Raw genomic sequence first — 19,923 nt, forward strand, 5'->3', positions numbered from 1 at the left:
TTCAAACTCATATATTATTTATTACAATTAAATATTTTTCTTATATTACAGAGGTCCATTTGAAACCATACAAATAATCTGTGCTGTGATTAATATTTCCAAAAACGCCATGCAAAGAATATGAACATAAATTCACATCAGAAGAACCAAAGTTTTTTTTTTTTTGTACACCTGGGAATGAAATTAAATTTCGATACCTTCCCCCTCTCTCTCTCGCTCGCTCTCTTTTTGGTGCAAACATTTCTTTGTGGTGATTCAAGATCAAACCAGCGCCGTCTGGTTAAAATGAAAGGCATTTGGAAGGTGGGTAGAAACAACAGCTCATCCTTGTCTTCGTGGAAAACGTTATACGGGTTAATGGGAACAGGCACAGAGGACCAATTAAGACATAAGTATCACACATCTTGATTAAACATAATTAGTTTGCTGAGTGATTCCTAAGGCCATAATATGTGTGATCCAGAACACCCGGGGGGATTTTAAATTGCAAAACCAAATGTAGTATACCCAATTCTGCTTTGTTGGATTGTGCTGGGTGGGATTTACTGTACATCCACCATCCATCAGTATTCAATAACATGTTTCAGTCAGTGGAGAAAGTGTGGTGTAGTTTTGATATATGACCTTTGGTTTGATTGAAATGGCACGGTCCATTCTTTCAATTTCCACCTAATGAATTGAATTAACCAATATGAACTAGAGGCTTATTTGAAAGTCAAATATTAATCATAGGGGATTCTATGTAATTGCAAAATTAACACACACAAGTAATCTACTCAATCTTTTGTACAGCGTGTAAAGCAGAAGTAGGCAGGATGTGGGCATTTTCAAGTGATGCTCCACCCAAACTCTATCTTTTCACAATCAAATACCCCCCCGGTGCTTTGAAGGTGGCTGTAAATAGCTTGCAGTTCATGTTCAACAGCGCTTGTGGTCACCTTAAAGCATGTCAGATACAAAAGATTCAAGTGGTGACTAGTTTCAAAACAGAGTAAAAGACTTATAATCAAACACTCCTGCAGCATAATCCATTTCCCCGCTGCTTCACGCTCTGCCAGGAAGTTGTGTCTTTTGTTTGGAACATAATGAGCGTACAGATGGACAGCTGAGAGGTGGATTATGATGAAGAAGTGGATTAGAGGAGTTTCTGTGGACATTTTGATACCTTTTGCGACTGAAATTCATCGCAAACGATGTGAATTCAAGCTGACTACAGCCGCTGTTCTGCGAGAAGCACAAAAGTACAAACTCAAAATTTTGGGATATTCTTGTCGAGAGTCAGATTAGAAAATCAATACCACACTCATGTCTGTACGCTAAATATGAAGCTACAGCCAACAGACAGTTAACTCAGCTTAGCTTAGCATAAAGAGGCATGTTAGTTAGTGAGCTTTAGAGGTACACCAATCGGGTGCTGGCTGTATAGTTTCATATTTAGCGTACAGGTATGAGATTGGTATCAATCTTCTCTCAACAAGAACGTAAAGAGCATTTCCCCAAATGTTGAGCTAATCATTTAAAGGTGCAGTGTGTAAGATTCGGCGGCATCTAGTGGTGAGGTTACAGATTGCAACCAACTGAAATTTCTCCCGTGTGACCAAGCGTGTGGGAGAATTTCAGTGGTCAATGCGAAAACCTGAAAACACAAATGGCCCTATCTAGAGCAAGTGTTTCGTTTGTCCGTTCTGGGCTGCTGTAGAAACGTGGCGGGTTGGCTCCGTAAAGAGGACCCACTCCGTATGTAGATATAAACGGCTCATTCTAAGGTAACAAAAATTATTCTTATTTTCAGAGAATTGAAAACATACTTAATATTATATTCCATTTCTGCCAATAGATCCTCCTAAATTTTACACACTGTTCCTTTAACAGCCACGTTTCTATAACAGATTACTTGGGCAGACTTTTGCCAAAAAAAAAAGCGTTGATCAAGGATCAGTTTTTTTATCTTTCAGATCACACAAGATCACATGAATGCAATGGACCTGAGATACGTCTCAAGCATGTACTGTAGGAATCAAGATCAGCACACTAAGAAGCTTCATTACTCCAGGCTGATATCGGTACACATTTCTAAATGAAAGGCTGGGAATGTTCTATAAGGCAGCAAGATCAAGGGCACAGGCTAATGGCAAGGTAGGTTTTAAATCGTCGTAGCATTCGGCATTTAAAGGTGAAAGAGGCAAAGCTTTTTTTATCATCTGAGGAGAAGTGACAGGAGAATGACAGGAAGCTGGGAGAGGCCAAGGTACGTTTTGGTCCTGCAGGTTAAGCATCTCTGGTCACATGTTAGCAGGTGTCCTTCAAACTGTATCTGAGATACTTCTAAATGTGTCCTCGAATCTGCCCGGAGGACTTCAACATCTCTACACAACATTTAATAGGCTTGTACTGGGCGAGCAAGCTCATCAGTCACAGAAATACTATTGCAAATGACTCACACACTTTTTCATCTTAGACAGTGCAGCTAAGAAGGAGAGAGCTCCTTTATAATCAGGAATGAAAGCCACTCATCTAAAACTCTATTCTTTAAAATTATCTTTTGAAAATAAATTATATTTTCTCAGTACAGAAATAAATACATATCTTCTCTCAAACATAGGAATGGATCATCATCACAGATCTAAATGCTACACTGAATACATTACTCACCATCTCATCGGTGAAGAAACAAGAATATAGGTGACTAACTGATGCCATCTGCCACGAACAGACACTCATCCAGATATATAAATGCAAATATACAGTTAGCTGACACCGGAGTCATATCACACCTCTGGCAACCAGCTTTGAGAAAGTCAAATATTCCTCAGCATTGGCATAACAAATGCTCAGTGCTCGGCTCATTAGACGTCTTCACACTGCGAAATCAAACAAACTGGAGTGTGCTTTCTTCGTAGAGTGCAGGTCTATTGTGAGAATCACCAACTCAGGTGAATTGAAGAGTTACATAAAAACCTATAAATCTCTCAGAAAATCAGCGAGAGGTGCAGCCAAGAAATGGTTTAATTGTTTGCTGTGCATGAACTTAATCAGTGGTAATAAGGTTGAAATTCATTTGATCAAACCTTCTGATCAAGAACTTTCCTCACAGCTGTGGTCGTAGTTTACTACATAGACCTACAGGTCAATCACAATTACATGAAAATGGAAATGTTAAATCATAGAGCCGGGAAAAGCTAATTTGTTTTCTTGCCAAGAGTTAAATGAGAATATTGATACTACAGCTCATGTTTGTCTGGTAAATACTGAATGTGTCTGGAGCCAGCAGCCGGTTACCTCAGCTTAGATTAGTTTAGCACAAAGACTGGAAACAAGGGAAAACAGCTAGCCGGGCTCTGTCCAAAGACAGAGAAAACAGCTAACGTTAGCCTAGGGAAACAGCTAGACAGACTCTGTCCAAAGACAGAGAAAACAGCTAACGTTAGCCTAGGGAAACAGCTAGACAGACTCTGTCCAAAGACAGAGAAAACAGCTAACGTTAGCCTAGGGAAACAGCTAGACAGACTCTGTCCAAAGACAGAGAAAACAGCTAACGTTAGCCTAGGGAAACAGCTAGACAGACTCTGTCCAAAGACAGAGAAAACAGCTAACGTTAGCCTAGGGAAACAGTTAGCCAGGCTCTGTCCAAAGACAGAGAAAACAGCTAAAGTTAGCCTAGGGAAACAGTTAACCAGACTCTGTCCAAAGACAGGGAAAACAGCTAAAGTTAGCCTAGGGAAACAGTTAGCCAGACTCTGTCCAAAGACAGAGAAAACAGCTAGCCAGGCTCTGTCCAAAGACAGAGAAAACAGCTAACGTTAGCCTAGGGAAACAGTTAGCCAGACTCTGTCTAAAAACAGGAAATACAGCAGGAAAAACAGAGAACGATATCCTAGGGAAACAGCTAGCCAGGCTCTGTCAAAAGACAGAAAAAAAACAGCTAACAGCCAGCCAGACTGTCCAAAGACAGGGAATACAGCTAACGTTAGCCAAGGGAAACATCTAGCCAGGCTCTGTCCAAAGACAGAGAAAACAGCTAACGTTAGCCTAGGGAAAACAGCTAGCCAGACTCTGTCCAAAGACAGAGAAAACAGCTAACGTTAGCCTAGGGAAACAGCTAGACAGACTCTGTCCAGAGACAGAGAAAACAGCTAGCCAGACTCTGTCCAAAGACAGGGAAAACTGCTAACGTTGGCCTAGGGAAACAGCTAGCCAGACTCTGTCAAAAGACAGGAAATACAGTAGGAAAAACAGCTAACGATAACCTGGAGAAACAGCTAGCCAGACTCTGTCCAAAGACAGAGAAAACAGCTAACGTTAGCCTAGGGAAACAGCTAGACAGGCTCTGTCCAAAGACAGAGAAAACAGCTAACGTTAGCCTAGGGAAACAGCTAGCCTAGCTTTAGACAGAGCCTGGCTAGCTGTTTCCCCCATTTCCAGTCTTTATGCTAAGCTAACTGGTGCAGTGCATTGCTCACAGTAGGTTCATATTCACCATACAGACATCAATCATCTCATCTAGCTTTCGTAAAGAAAGGGGAAATAGCACATTTCCTAAACACTATTCCTTAATTAAGAAGACAAATGTTCACTCTGGAGCTTTTCTGTAAAACATCTGTAAAAACATCTGACTTACAGAGATATCTAATGTTCAAATGTGATTCAAATGTGAATCTTCAGCCACTTGAGAAATCTCTTCTCAAGGACCGATGTGGCACGATATGCCCCAAATTTGCTTTAGTTATGGCGTATCATTGAGACACATTTTGTGTCTGATATCTGTCAGGCAGACAGTAACATAATTCACATGTAACACCCACCTCTCTTCATATCTATCAAATGTCACATTTCTAAGAGCTACAGTAGCATTTTTCTACAGCAGAGTACGTTCCAGGTTCTTCACACAGCTGCTACGACACCACGGAGCCATGTATGATAAAGACCATTACGGCGCCATATTAACTCATATTACAATATGTCAAGCCATCGCTCTCACTAAATAAATGTGTGGCATGTAAGTATGAGTACGAGATTTCAAAACAAAAAGAAGCTCATCTCTCAATCCTTCATCCTAAACTTCCAGTTCCTGTCACAGCAGGCAGCAGGTAGGTATGTAGCTAGTTAAAGTTGTGGAGGATGTAGAACATTATCTCACGTCCCATAGCATTGTGTGTCACGCTCCCGGTTAGATGCTACTGCAGGTTCTTGAGGAGGCGGCCGTAGCGGAAGTCATAGACGTGTCGACAGAAATACACCAGCTCTGGGTCGACGTCATCGGGCACACAGTGGTGGGTGGGCATGGCGTTGCCGACAACGGGTGGCACCACGAGGGAGGCAGCACAGTCGCGCACGCCCTCCCTATGGCGTTTTACCAAGGCACAAAATCTGTTCGAAGCACAAATACAGGACATCAGACTCAAATGTCTTCAAAAAGCATTTAGAAAAACAATTCAAACTGTCTGAGATTCGGGGAAAACATGCCTGCTTTTTATGTTAAACGGTGTGAATTGTTTTGGGCTTCAAAAACCAGCACTGTGGGATTTTCTCAGCAGGACCATGTAATCTTTCAAAAGCAAGAAATATACTTCAAAGAAATGTGCTAAAGCCACCAAAAAGTGTTCTTTCTTACCGACAATACTGTGCCAGTGTTAGGACATAGCATTTGTCTTCAATACAGGCCACACTGTTCACATCCTGGTGACGAGACGCAAAGATCTCATTCTGGAGAAAGAAAGTTTCAGTCATGTGTTAGATCCAAAGAAAAGACTCTTTTAAGCCTTCACAGTCTGCACATGTACACAGAGATATTAAAGGACAACTTCTGTCTGCGTCATTGTGCACGATCACTTCTGCTTCACCTTCACTTCCAGACGTAAAGACAAAGAAAGATGTTTTCTTCCTCTGAGCCAAAGCCCTGCTTCTGTTCTCACACCGCTGCTCTGATGTGTTTGTTGTTTGTTAGTGCAGCAGAGAAATGATAAGACTTCATGTGGTTTATTGTTTCTAGAGATTTAATAAAGTGCAACTTGTTCCTCTGGGAGATTACCGACAACACGACGCAAGGTCTACAGAAGCCGCTCTTCAACATGTGTGTCTGCCAGCGTATGTGTGTTTGTTCATCTCTTTCAAACACATTTTCAGTTACTGAGTTAAACCAAAATCTCAGGAGTCTTCTCTTGAATTGTGATGTTTTTATTTTGATTAGGGCTGTCAATCGTTTAAAAAATGTAATCCAGTCAATCACAGCATTGTCCGTAGTTAATCATGATTAATCTCAAATGAATCACACATTTTTTATCTGTTCAAAATGTATGTAAGTATTTAATACTCTTATCAACATGGGAGTGGGCAAATATACTTGCTTTATACAAATGTATGTATATATTTATTATTGGAAATCAATTAACAACACAAAACAATGACAAATATTGTCCAGAAACCCTCACAGGTACTGCATTAAGCATAAAAAGATACGCTCAAATCATAACATGGCAAACTGCAGCCCAACAGACAACAGCTGTCAGTGTGTCAGTGTGCTGATTTGACTAGGACTTGCCCCAAACTGTATGTGATTATCATAAAGTAGGCATGTCTGTAAAGGGGAGACTCGTGGGTACCCATAGAACCCATTTACATTCACATATCTGAAGGTCAGAGGTCAAGGGACCCCTTTGAAAATGGCAATGCGAGCTTCTCCTCGGCAAAATTTTGTGTAACTTTGGAGTGTTATTTAGTCTCCTTCACGACAAGCTAGTATAACATGGTTGATACCAAATGGATTCATTAGGATTTTCTAGTTTCATATGATGCCGGTATCTTCACTTTCGCTTTAAAACTGAGCCCGCTACAACCTAAAAATCGCAAGTTGCGTTATGCATGAAAGAAAGTAGTGGCGTCAACGAGTTATCACGTTAACTTTGATAGCCCTAGTACAAATAGGAAGAAATGAACGAGAAGAGGCTCCAGAGTAATTGCTAGAAACATTAGTGTGTCGTGTTGCAAACTAATCCTCATATATCCTCAGGAAAAGTATTTAATTAGACGAGGAATTAAGCAAGCAAACATACCCTGGACACTTATCCAACAAAAAAAGGGACACAGTGTTTACAAGATAATGTTGGTGTCATTGTATAATTTTCTTGTTGTCACATATCTCATGATAAGTCCAAAACTAACAACGCCTTAAACGGTTTCTCAGTACCTATCTACTTCCCTCCTCTGTCTGTGACCCAGAACCCATTTGTTCCTAACGGATCACAAATATATAGTTTCATTTTGAAAAAGAGATAATTTAAGAAGCTGTGAACTTTAGTTTTTAATGAAATAAATAGAGGACTTGTTGGGGACTATTTTCTGCAGTGGATTAATACGTATAGTAGAGAGTACTTACCACAGGAGGACGGTGTGTGTGTGTGTGTGTGTGTGTGTGTGTGTGTATGTGTGTGTGTGTGTGGGATGACTCAAAATAAACAACAGGGGCAATGTTTATGACAATGACTTCCTGGGGACCCACTTTTTAAAGATGACAAACCATCACGACCCAATTCACAATAGGCCATATTTATAAATCTATCTTGAGAAGAGCGACACACCATTTTTGCATTGCCTTATATTATCTTGAATAGGTACACCAGAGATATATGTTCGATAACAACTTTGTTTTAATGACTGTCTTATTGAAAACAAATGCACATGTTAAATACTTTAGAAGTGAGACCAAATAAATGCATTTGATGCACTGAAGTCAACAGCCTCTCACATTAGATTCAAAGTTATAACAATGATCAGAACAATATGAACATTCAGGCTCCCTCATGTGGCTCAAAGGTGTACTGCAGATATAAATCTTAAATAAAAATCTATGGAAGAAATTCAGCAAATTGTTTTTGGCGACCCTAATAAAATCTCCTAGACACCAGACCTCCAAGTGGGCCGGTACTCACCAGTACGCAGAACCGGCACTTCTACATTTACTCCTTGGCGTACCGTGACTTTTTCCATGCGTACCGGAACTTCTCACAAGCTGCCGATACTCTTCTCTGCGTTCTCCATATCAGGTTATTTGGGAGATTCATAATGGCACGGCGCCAGAGTTTTTGCACCGCACCTCATAAGCCATATGGACATAAAAACTATGTGGGGAACATCTGGATGAGTCGACGCACGGCACAACATTTTAATTAATGAAACATTATTTAAAAGTTTTCTGAATCTGCTCTTTTGATTTATAGAATCAAATAAAAATAATTTAATTAGTAGGTTAATGGTCCAAAATGATGTCAAATTGCATAGTTTTAAGTCAAAAACCTTCAAAGCAAGAAATTGCTGATACCAGCTGACACACACGCCAACATGTGAATAAGTAGAGCACCGGCACTTATTTTTTTCGACTTCAAGCATTGAATGCAACCCACCTGTGGGTCCCGACCCCGTCTTTGGGAATAACTGGTTTATGATAAAGTAAGTAAAGAACGGATGTGTGGCTCATTGTTGTGTTTTTAATAGTTTTTTCTACAACAATGGTTACTGACACAAAGGCAAAAAAACTGGTGAGAGGGATCAATTCATTGTTGGTTTTGGTCTTTTTGTGTGATTTGCTGACAAAAACAGGAATATAAAATATTTTTAGCCTCATCATTTAAATTAAATTTAAGTTGTAAAAGTCAGTTTAGCTGATGGTTATGTTATTTCCACTTGAGAGACTGCAGGCAAATCCGATTTGTTTTCTCAAATCAGATCTTTAAGACAGACTGTCTGCAAGTGATCGGATCGGATTTGTGTCTCCAGACATCACCAACCTATCTACATGGGTTGCTGTGGTAACGGCAAGGCGTCAGTAATGACAGACAGACGCGCTTGTCAAGTAGCGTCACACCAGACAAACTCAACGACAGAGGAGACTGGAATACATTGGGATGGTCTGCGATGTTACTGTGTGTGTATGTTGCGTTGCGATTGATGCAAAAGACACTTTGAAATCCGATTTGAGCGGCCACGGCGTCCGGATCTGTAGAAATCTGATTGGAATTGCATTTAAAACCACCTCCAAATGTGGTTTGGATCCAATTTTTTGCTGATCAGACTTTCTAAAATCAATCTGGACGCAATCTGGATACGCCAAAAACTGGATTTGGGCCTTAAAAGCTAACATGGCATGAAGCATAAATATGAACGGTTAACTGGAGTCTGTCTGGAGTGTCCTGGTATGTGATTTTACATGCTGACCACTCAGGAACCAGTATTTTAAAAAGGTATAAACGGATTTGCTTCTCACCTCACAATGAATACTGGGGTTGCGTCCCCCCTGTGTGTGTTCTGGGCGGTAGTACCAAAACAAACTCATCATCAGCTCTCCTGAAGAAAAAACAAACACAACACACACAGTTCACTTCGGTGCTCGAGCCTGTCATTACTGCATTACTTCAGCTTCTCTTGTGTTGGAGGTAAACACGGTATACAGTATGTGTCCTACCTGACTCCGGCTCTTCCCACAGAGCTGAGATCTTGGCCACGTAAGGCAGAGACTTCTTTCTAGGTCCAGATTTCAGCAGAACAGTGTCTCTGACCCGAATCAACTCCCCGTCCCTCTGGACTCCCTCGAAACACTTCCTCAGCACCAGAGCCTCCTCTCCCTGGGAACACAGGCAGCAGGAAACACTGATAAGCTCTGAGAGGCTGTGGAGTAAAAAGCTCCAGGATGTGATTTGTATTGAATGACTTTTGTGTCTCAACAGAAACGTGGACGGTCGGAAGTTGGACGGAACTCAAAAAACAGTGAATGAGCTCTAATGTGACCATGATGCCGGTGTGATAAATCATCCCGTACTCTCTTAAGACAGGCACATTAAAGGACGCAACATTTAATTACAAGCGGCACCGTCATGTAAGCACCAGCATGACTTTCTCTACGTACCACGGAGAAAACCTCCTTCTGAAAGGGCAGGCCGACTGGCTGCCAGCCGTTGGTGGATTTTTGGCGGCCGTTCTTCGGCTGCTTGGCAACCGTTCGCCCTCCGACGCTGGCAGAGCCGAGCTTCTGCTTCTTGTCCCTGTTGAGAGGGCAGACAGCCGAGCTGATGCTGCCGGTGCCGCGCGCGCCAGACCTCGACCCGCTGGGCGACTTGGCACTCTGCGGACACTCCCTCGCCACCTGCGGCGGAGGCTGCGGTTGGCTGGGGTCGGACAGCGGAGTCTGAACGTGGGGCACTGATTGGCCGGCAGGAGGCACAGTGGGAAAGGGGCAACCAGTGAGGGTTCTGGGGCTGGGACAGACGGGGACGGAGGAGGGACTGTGATGGTCGTTGAGGGTCGATGGGTAGTTGTCTGAGGAAGGAACAGAAAAGGCAACATAATGAAGTAGAGTGACAGGCAGTCGTTTAAGGAGCAGCTACAGTGATCAACAACCTTTAACAAGGTTACATAATAGAGACCGGAGCGACACTCAGTTGTTATTAGTTCCGCTGAAGCAGCAGAAATAACAAACAGAGCCTCAATTAAGGTCAATTATAGCCTTTAACACACACACACACACACACTAGACATCCCCATAAAGCTGACAGTGAAAACCACCAACGCTAACTGTGTGAAACAACAAGAACAGGTCGTGCACACTCCCATGATACAGTTGTGGTGATGACATTAAGGTGAATTAATGGTCAATTTATTCCAACGTGATCTCTCAGCTCACTGGATCCAAACTTCATCAGCAGCCTTCATTTCCTCCACGGAGGGAATACATTAAGGTTAGGCATTAAGATACTGGCTTCACTGTTGGCCTACTGAACCATCAGCCAACATAGGTTATATATTATTAGTATGGGCTGTCAATTGATTAAAATATTTAATCGCAATTATTCGCATGATTGTCCATAGTTAATCACCATTAATTGCAATTTAATTGCCCATTTTTTATCCGTTCAAAATGTACCTTAAAGGGTATTTAATACTCTTATCAACATGGGAGTGTGCAAATATGCTTGCTTTATGCAAATGTATGTATATAGTTATTATTGGAAATCAATTAACAACACAAAACAATGACAGATATTGTCCAGAAACCCTCACAGGTACTGCATTTAGCATAAGAAATATGCTCAAATCATAACATGGTAAACTGAAGCCCAACAGGCAACAACAGCTGTCAGTGTGCTGACTTGACTATGACTTGACCCAAAACTGCATGTGATTATCATAAAGTGGGCATGTCTGTAAAGGGGAGACTCGTGGGTACCCAGAGAACCCATTTTTATTCACATATCTTGAGGTCAGAGGTCAAGGGACCCCTTTGAAAATGGCCATGCCAGTCTTTCCTCGTCAAAATGTTGTGTAAGTTTGGAGCGTTAGTCAGCCTCCTTCGTGACAAGCTAGTATGACATTGTTGGTACCAATGGATTCCTTAAGTTTTCTAGTTTCATATGATGCCAGTATCTTTACTCTGGTACAACCTAAAAATCGCAAGTTGCGTAAATGCGTTAAAGAAATTAGTGGTCTTAAAACAAATCTGTGTTAACGCGTTATTATTACATTAACTTTGACAGCCCTAATCAGAACAATGGGATATCCCCATTTAAGTGAAGGATGTAAATTAAAATAGGTCAACGTTGACTTCTGGTTTTCACACGGGACACCAACAGCTGTCTCCTGGGTGAAAGCGCTGTGTTTGTTTGACACCATCCTCCCCATCCCTCCTCCTCCCCTACGAAGACTTCCACGAACTATGATTAGAAACGTATTTTGTGATACGCCAAAAACAATCCGGAAGAAAATAAGTTTCCTTTGAAAACGTAAGTGACAATTCAGGTTTGTAATCTTTTAGGAGACCACACTGACCAATAAGGTGTAAGTTGTTTCACCCCGACAGGTGCAAACAAAATGAACAGGAGAACGAGGGAGATGTCAATCAAACGTGATCTATACAGTAACACTCACATTCAGCACACAGGGGAGGTCTATCAGGCAGAGAAGTGGCAACACCTGTGTGGGTGGACCGTCTCACGGCCTTCTCACCGCAGACATGTTGACTTGTCATGACAGGAAAACAACAGGTGTTACTAATAATATTAACGATGGCTCTGTGGAATTCAATCGTGCCAGTAAGCCATGACAGTGTGATTATGAGTCAGCATGCACAATACCAGGATAGGCAGCTAAATGGAACTCAGCCATCATTAATCCTATTATTTACACCTGTATTATCCTACTGTGACATGTCAAAATGTCCCGTATGAAATCTATTTGTAAAAACCTAAAGATGTCGGTGCTGTTGTCGACGAGAGTCTCGACCCTCTCAGCCTGACCTGCTTTTTCACTGCTGGAGACCACAGAAAGAGAGAGTGAGGTGCAGCAGTGCACTAGTGTGTGTTCACGTGTAATTAGTGTTGTTTTGAGGTCACGTTCAGGTGCTTTTTAACCATACACCCACACATTCAGGCAGATACCATGCTTGCGTGTTACACCGCAGACATCACACTGAGTTTTTCCTGTTCTAGTTCACATCTCTGACTCGAACTCAGCAGCTAACTGCCGACACTGGAGCTTGTACAATCGGCTCATTAGGTTTCAGCTGCACAAGCCTTGTATTCACTGTCCGGCTGCTTGTATTCAAAACGGAGACAAAAGAGGTCTTGCCCTTTATCTGATATTTTTTTTGTTACCTCCCACTCAAGTGACATTCCAAAATGGGAGATTAAAAATGCCCCGACATAATAGCTATTCTCAGCACATTGTACTGCTGTGGCAGCCGGATTAGGGAGGGAGACACTGCGTACAAAATACCCTAATAACTAGTGTGAGCTCATGAACGTTTAATACTTAAACTTATTAGGAAATCCTACTGTCTTACTTAAAGGGGTCAGTGATTTTACAAAAAGTTTAGTTTCCTTGTCAAGAGGAGCTCAGCCTGCTTGTGGCTCAGCAGGAAGTTGAGAAAATACTACAATCTCCACATTTATAACAGAAAGCCTCAATAGCTTCTTTTCACAGCAGCCATGCAGGCTAAACACCGGTGTAACTGATTAAATTAATTATGGTCCCGTTCTATTGGAGCCTTCAAATGTAGTCGTGTTCACGAGAAGAGTCCAGATGAACGCCCTCCTCTTGTGGTATTCACGACTTCGTAAGTGGAAAGGTTCTGAAAGCTCAGAGTTGTGACGTGTTTGTTAACGTTGTCAGAAATGGCGGAGGCCATGGAAGTTTTCGGCTCATAATAAGTTCATATATTGTAATTTTTGTCGTATATTGTTTTTATTTGTAATTTTATGTGTCTGAGGAAAATGTTGATATTCCCAACAGCTACATCCTTTCTCCTCTGTCATTATGCCTTTGCATTTCCTGCATTAAGTTACCCGCTTGCCAGCTTGCTAAATCCTCAGCCTCTGTGGCTTCTAGACGCCGACAATAACGTTAATATTGACGTTGCTTAGCAGCGGTGTTCTCACAACTTAACCACATGAACGCCAAGCATATCGTGTACACGACTTCCCATGTTGTAAACACGAGCTCACGAGTTTCATTTGAAGGCACCGAACTCACAGCTCAATGAAGTACGGAGTGTCTTCCAACACAAAACCGCGTTGCACGTGGTCAGTGAGCATCAATGTAGACTCGCTGTTGGAAGGTTTTATAACCCACTTCCACTCCTCGCTAATTGGTTTGAGATGGCACTAAATAAGGCGGACCCTCCACGCGAAGGCACAAACGGAGTGGAAGTGGGTCGGGAGAGGGTGTAGGAGCCGGACTGGAATTGGGCCTTTGTGTGTCACAGCCAGTGAGCCAGCATGCAATACTACCAATGAAGGGTTGGGTTGGTACTGGCCAATCAGAGGCAGAGTAGGGCAGGTCATGCCTTCGCCATAGCAGGATTCATAATTTAGTAGCCAGCCTGCACAACACCAGAGCCCTGACCCACCTCAATGGATCAGGGCCATAATTCATGTTATTAATTACACCAGTGTTCACAATGCAATAACATGTCAACATGGCTGCTGTTAAAAAGACTATTACAAACTGAGGGACAATAATTTATAAGATGTGGACATTTATCAGGCAGTCTAACAAAAGATGCTATGGAGTTGCATTATGGGAAATGTAGGATCCTGTGTTTTGGGAACAGGGAATAAAAAAAATAAATCAGAATATCGCTGCCAATGCTGCTTCTTTTGACCTTTCTTTTTTTAATCTGTCTTTTGCAAGCCTCCCGACTTTGTGGGACAAGCGTCCCGACTTTGTGGGAGTTTCAATCAGCCCTCCATGATCTGTGGTCTTCACCATCTGACACAACTGTTCATACAGCGACTGAAAGTGGACCTTGTGGTATGATATTTTTTGTAAAACTGTTATTTCCAAGATCAAAAATTAACCTTCAAGCTCAAGATTTAATGCAAGTTTTATGTTGTATTAATGTGGTATTTTATGTATACTGTGTGTGCCCCTTTTCCCTTATTTTATTGGTATGGCTTATTCTACTTCGGTTAACTATTATATGTGCCCAGATTTGTTTTGCTTTGTCACTTGTTCTTTATTCGTTCTTCATTTACTGTAAAATGTTCTTTTGTGTTGCATTATGTTGTTAATCTATTGTAATTAAAAATTACCCCCCCAAAAATGAAGATAAGCTTATCTTCACTACATCACTGCCACACTTAACTCTGCAGCAGCAATAAAAATACACATCCTATAAGGACTCTAAAGAGAAAGAGATGATGGACACTCTGCTGTCCTTCTGCCTCACATCTGAGGCACTTGAGGAAGTTGTTACATAAGTGCCATCAACACAGATACCAGTGCATTAACTCATCTTGTTGAATTGTTCAAAAACAATTCTGACACACACTGCTGGAGGTTGACAAAAAGTAAACCCAGTAATGTCAATCTCCGGTCTGCTCACCTCTTTTGATGCCGTGGTTACAGTTGGTGCAGTCTGGGGGGCTGAAGGAGCACCCTCCTCTGGCGATGGCTGGAATCACACTGGTGTAGGAGGAGTAGCCGTTGATCCTGCAGGGCTCTCCGTAGCACGCCTCCACCGAGGTGCAGCAGTACACTGGATGGGTAATCCCTGAGGGCTGTGGACCGGTGCTGGGGAGCAGCTTGGGTCTCTTGCCGCTCTTTGGGCACGAAGCGAGGGGTGATATGGGAGAGGGCGACGTGTCCGGGTGGCTGAAGTGGACGTAGTAGCCGGGGAAACAGGTGTACGTGTGCGGGCTGATGGTTATGGCTGCTGGGTGGGTTACAGAGTGCGGGGACTGCAGATGGTGGTGATGATGATGATGGTGGTGATGGTGGTGGTGGAACAGCGAGCCGTCCTCTGGTTCCTTGAAGGTCTTGTCCTCCAGGAAGAGAGCCAGTCTGTGACAGTATTCGACGCACCTCTCCTGGGAGCAGCAGTAGCAGGAAGACACCTCGGCCTCCACGTGCTCCTCTTTGATTGTTTTCAAGGAGAATCCCAGCGAAGGGCCGCGGTGGAGCTCGTGTTTGAGACACTCCTGTCCTCCTGTGGTGCCCTTCCACTCCGGATCCAGAGCCTCGCTTTTACACAAACTGCAGCAACCCTGGATGGGAGATTCCAGCTGGGAACGAACAGGATCCTCTGTACCCTGTTTTATGTGCTTTACTTGGTCCTCGTGTTTGGGATGTGTTGTTCTTTTGGTCAGCGTTGTTCCTCCACCTACTGGCTTAATCTCATCCTGAGTCGTAGCTGCTGCTGCTTCACTCCCCGGCTTGGGCTCCGTCTTCTTTTGCCGTTTGTTTCCATACTGGGAACTGGTGAGTTTGAGCAGCGTTGCAGCAGTGAGGCCCGCCTGACGCGGCGGCGTTGGCGCAAACAAAGCCAACCAGTCGATGTTCTGAGCCTCCGCTGCTGACCGCCTCTGTTTTTTAGGTCTTTCTTTTGGGTCTGCTTTCCCTCCCGGAGGAACCTTTTTGGTTTTACGACCTCTATGTTCAGTTTTAGTGACGCTATCTTCAATAGAAGGCTGCCGTTTCTTTGCGAGATTTGACGCGAGAGATTGGTTTCTGTAGAGCAGCAAGCTGTTGACCGCCTCGGCATTGAGAGAGGCCATTCTCCGCCTGCGCGGCTCAAAGACAGGAAACATGAGTAAGGCGTCAGCTTGGTTGATTTTTGGTTCCAGTGTTTGCTGATTGGCTGTGGAAGTTTTCCTAAATCCAGATTTGGTCCTTCTTTGACTGGAGCTGGAGAGCAGCTTCTTCTTCACTTTACCCCTCTTTTGTTTCCCGGCTTTTGGCGCGTCCTTTTCTTTACCCACAACTCCTTTCTCCTCCAGACGGGTGAGCAGGACGCAACAGTCCAGCGCATCTCCATCACCCACCGCCAGTGTCTTCTTTCTATGTGGCTCTTTCTTATCCTTCTTTTTCCTTCCTCTCAACTCGTTCTTCCTCTCTTTCCCTTTTTTAACGCCACCTCCTTTCTCCTTGTTTCCCTTCTCCTTCCGGGGCCTCCCGCATTTCGCGGGCTGAGCTTTCACCATGGTCTCGGCGTCCGGGGGCACTTCGTCTTCATCCACGGGGGTCCTACGATGGTGGGTTTCAGCTCAGAGAGAGCCTTCAGCGAGCTGCATCATCATGGATCATCACCTGGGTCCATACACTCTCTGGGGAGACACAGATGGGACATTTAACTGTAAAGCCACACATGGACAGAGATATCTGAGAGTGACTTAATGTAGCAGACAGGATCTTTTGATGCATTATTCAACAGCTGGTTTTACTTAGTTTGCTGTCCAGATCCCCGGAGAATATGACCACTTAGACAACCTTCCTCCTTGACATGCAAACTCACTGTGCACACACAAGACGGAAGATGAACCGAGATAAAGAGCACATAATGTTACGTTACGCCCGAGGCAATGCGTACTCCAAATTTGTCTGCTCCGTCTTAAGAAAACAAAAATATTGCCTTTTCGTCTTTGTATCAATAAAGATCATTTTCAGCTCCTTGAATCCATGTTGAAGCACATTAATGACTCACACAATCCACCAGGAGCTCAATATTACAACCCACTCACACACAGGAGCACAGAAACAGTTTAGGTGATGCATTTAATGTTTGATATGATAGAGGCTTTTAGGAGCAATCTGGATCCGTAATTCACAATGCCGCACCGATTCAATTTTAGCCACAGCCTGTAGCAGATCTCTGTGAGTGGCACTATGGCTCACCAAAGAGTCGATAATTAGATTAAACATGAAAAGACTGTCTCACACCGAGGGGAGTTTTCTACTTCATTTCCTACAAGGTATAAAGGGGCGGCGAACTCTTTTAAAATCACTGTGAGGTCTGAAATGAAGGAGTCGCTCTCCAACATTTGGAGACACAAAAAACAAACAGTGTGATCAAATGACTCATGAATTGATCCTTATTTCGCCAACACTGGCGGCGGAAACACTCGTCGAACAATAGCCTCTTCAGTTTCCATGTCAACAGGCTGGTACAGAGTACATCAAAGCAACTCCAGCAACTTTATAGTAGAAGACGCATATGCTTTACGATCCTCTGCAATTCACGCTTAGTCTCTTTGCTCTCTCTCGCTCAACACACAAAAACACCTCACTTAGGAGAAAACCTTTAAAGCTCCTGATGATTCAACTGCCAGTGACCTTTATGCAATGACACTGCTGCGTGCAGCATGAAGAGATGGATCATCCTTCAGCCCTGAAACACAATTACGCCACTTGACCTCCAAGAACTAAGTCAGCATGGGCTCTTTTTTTTTATATTAAGTGACTCTTCAGCCAGACGACCATTGAGCTTTCACAATCACACACTGTCTGAATCCCAGCTTCCATTAATACCCGACACAAATACCATCAGTTAGGTTGTTCAACAAGCTGCTACTTATGATTGCACATTTTTCATGTGTCGTCTGGCATGTGATCGGCTGTCAAGCTCATGTGTCATACTTTCGTCAAGTCTTTATACTAGGGCTGCCTCCTCTTAGTTGACTAGTCGGTTGTTTTGGTCTTAGATGACTAAGATTTCTTTAGTTGATTAGACATTTTTTATGCTTTTTTTCATGCTGAATTTCTAAGAAACTGAGCACATCTCTGGTAAACACAAGATTTAAAGAGGAGCTTTTGTGTGATTCTTTCTTTCAAGTTGTCATATTCAGAAGTATTGTTTTGTCCAACTAATGGTCCCCAAAGATATTCAGTTTAAAGTGCTATCAAACAGAGAAAAGCTGCAAATACTCACACTGGAGAAGCTGGAACTGGAGATGTTTTGTTTAAGAAATCAATTTTAAATCTTGCTGATTCATTTTCTGTTGACCATCTAATTTAATAATCTACTAACTGTTTCAGCACCACATGAATTATAGACCGTTTCAACGGAATTGCATCGCTAGGCAACAGCTTGGGTCCATGTTTACTTCCTGTCAGCTTATGTCACTGCAACAGGGCATAAACTGGGACACATTTGGAAAGTTTACCTTTCCAACTGTGAAATTGTCAATATACAGTATACAGATGCAACATTTATTGGAGGACAGCATGGAGACCTCATCAACAAGCGGCCTTTATTTTATTTTGAATGACAATGCATCGCCTAACAAATAAAATCCCATCCTTTATGTAAAAACAGGCTTTATCTGCAATCATACTCAGGACCGTTTTCCAAAAAAATCCCACATCAGGACACAAATGACTTCCTGCTACATCTCTAGTATTGACAATTACTGACAGGAGCCGGTTGCAATGCGAGACGCTCTTATATGCCCATTTGTAAATGATGTTTATGCCCTTGCTGATGTTTTCTTCCTATGAATCAAAGTGCATTACATCATGTTTAAATGTCATTTTTGTGCCCCGTTTTTAAAGTGAACCACTTATAGTTGACTTTAATTGACTCTGGAGGGGCAGTCAAGAGGAGTGTGTGCGTGTGTTTGTGTGTGTGTGTGTTTTTGTTTGTGTGTGTGCCTTAAATCTTCTCTCATGTCACAAGTTGTATTTGCATAGATTACACACAACACAGCTGATTTCTGCTGCTGTTGCTTTTCCCACATGCCCGTTTGCCAATATGCCATTTCCTGTTCCATCCCTACAGTATGATATTGGTAACGGTCATTAAAAATTTAGTCTTCAACCATTTTGCAAGCAAGTAGCATGCGTAAAAATGAGAACGATGATGGCAGTGACTCAAACATGCATGCAAATTTTAGTTTCTGCACTGCATAATGACAACAGATTAATTTCACCAGCAGCTTATTTGTGCACTCGAGTATTTAACTAGACTTCATGTCGTCACAACAAATCTGCTTTTCTTTTACAACTTGCTATCATATAACACCTAATGGAGGGTTGACATGCTTTCATTACAAGGAGCAGACAACATGAGGAGCTTTATTCTGTTTCTCAACACTGAAACCTGAACAAACTTGTTGTAAACTGTGATCTGTTGCATCATTTTTACGTCATCTTAAAAACTATTGAGAACATAACTGTCATGCCACAAATGCAAAAACCCGCTTTGTCTTCGGAGAGGACACACAACTCTCTGGTTGGACATTTTCAAAACCATCTCATAGCTCTGTCTGCCCTTATTGCCGAATGACTCGGTGAACCGTGAAATGCAATCCATGAGAGAGAAATTTAATTTCCAGATAACAAGAGGACAGAAGGAGCCTCGCATCGAGTTTCTGTCTGCGGATATCAAATCAAGTTGCTTCATTTGAATAAGAAAAGCATGCACAATGGAAGGACAGGAGTTCATTGAAGAGCATTATTGTTAGTATTATTATTATTATTCCTGGCTAGACCTTCACCACACTGACCACAACTAATAAAACAACAGCTTCAAATTAATACCGTGGGCTGATATTTACTTGCTTTTCAACGCTGGTAAGAAAACCAACAACTGATAGCTGCACACACACAAACAAACACACAAACACACACACACACACACACACACACGCACAGGTTCTTTAAAAC

At 42.6% G+C, this 19,923-nt stretch overlaps 1 protein-coding gene across 3 annotated transcripts in view; it reads right to left on the reverse strand.

Annotated features, from left to right (window-relative positions):
* Nucleotides 1-19,923, reverse strand: part of bahd1 (bromo adjacent homology domain containing 1) — a 42,357-nt gene continuing 22,434 nt past the window's right edge. For all 3 annotated transcript variants that reach the window (XM_037746484.1, XM_037746485.1, XM_037746486.1), the window contains exons 2-7: nt 14,867-16,586; nt 9,896-10,305; nt 9,455-9,614; nt 9,257-9,336; nt 5,612-5,703; nt 1-5,367 (exon numbers count right to left, since the gene is read on the reverse strand). In XM_037746484.1, coding sequence (XP_037602412.1) covers nt 5,175-5,367; nt 5,612-5,703; nt 9,257-9,336; nt 9,455-9,614; nt 9,896-10,305; nt 14,867-16,463 — 2,532 coding nt within the window. In that variant the 5' untranslated portion in view covers nt 16,464-16,586 and the 3' untranslated portion in view covers nt 1-5,174. The remainder of the gene's footprint in view (nt 5,368-5,611; nt 5,704-9,256; nt 9,337-9,454; nt 9,615-9,895; nt 10,306-14,866; nt 16,587-19,923) is intronic.

Source organism: Sebastes umbrosus, chromosome 16 (genome assembly GCF_015220745.1).
Source record: "Sebastes umbrosus isolate fSebUmb1 chromosome 16, fSebUmb1.pri, whole genome shotgun sequence".
NCBI lineage: Eukaryota > Metazoa > Chordata > Actinopteri > Perciformes > Sebastidae > Sebastes > Sebastes umbrosus.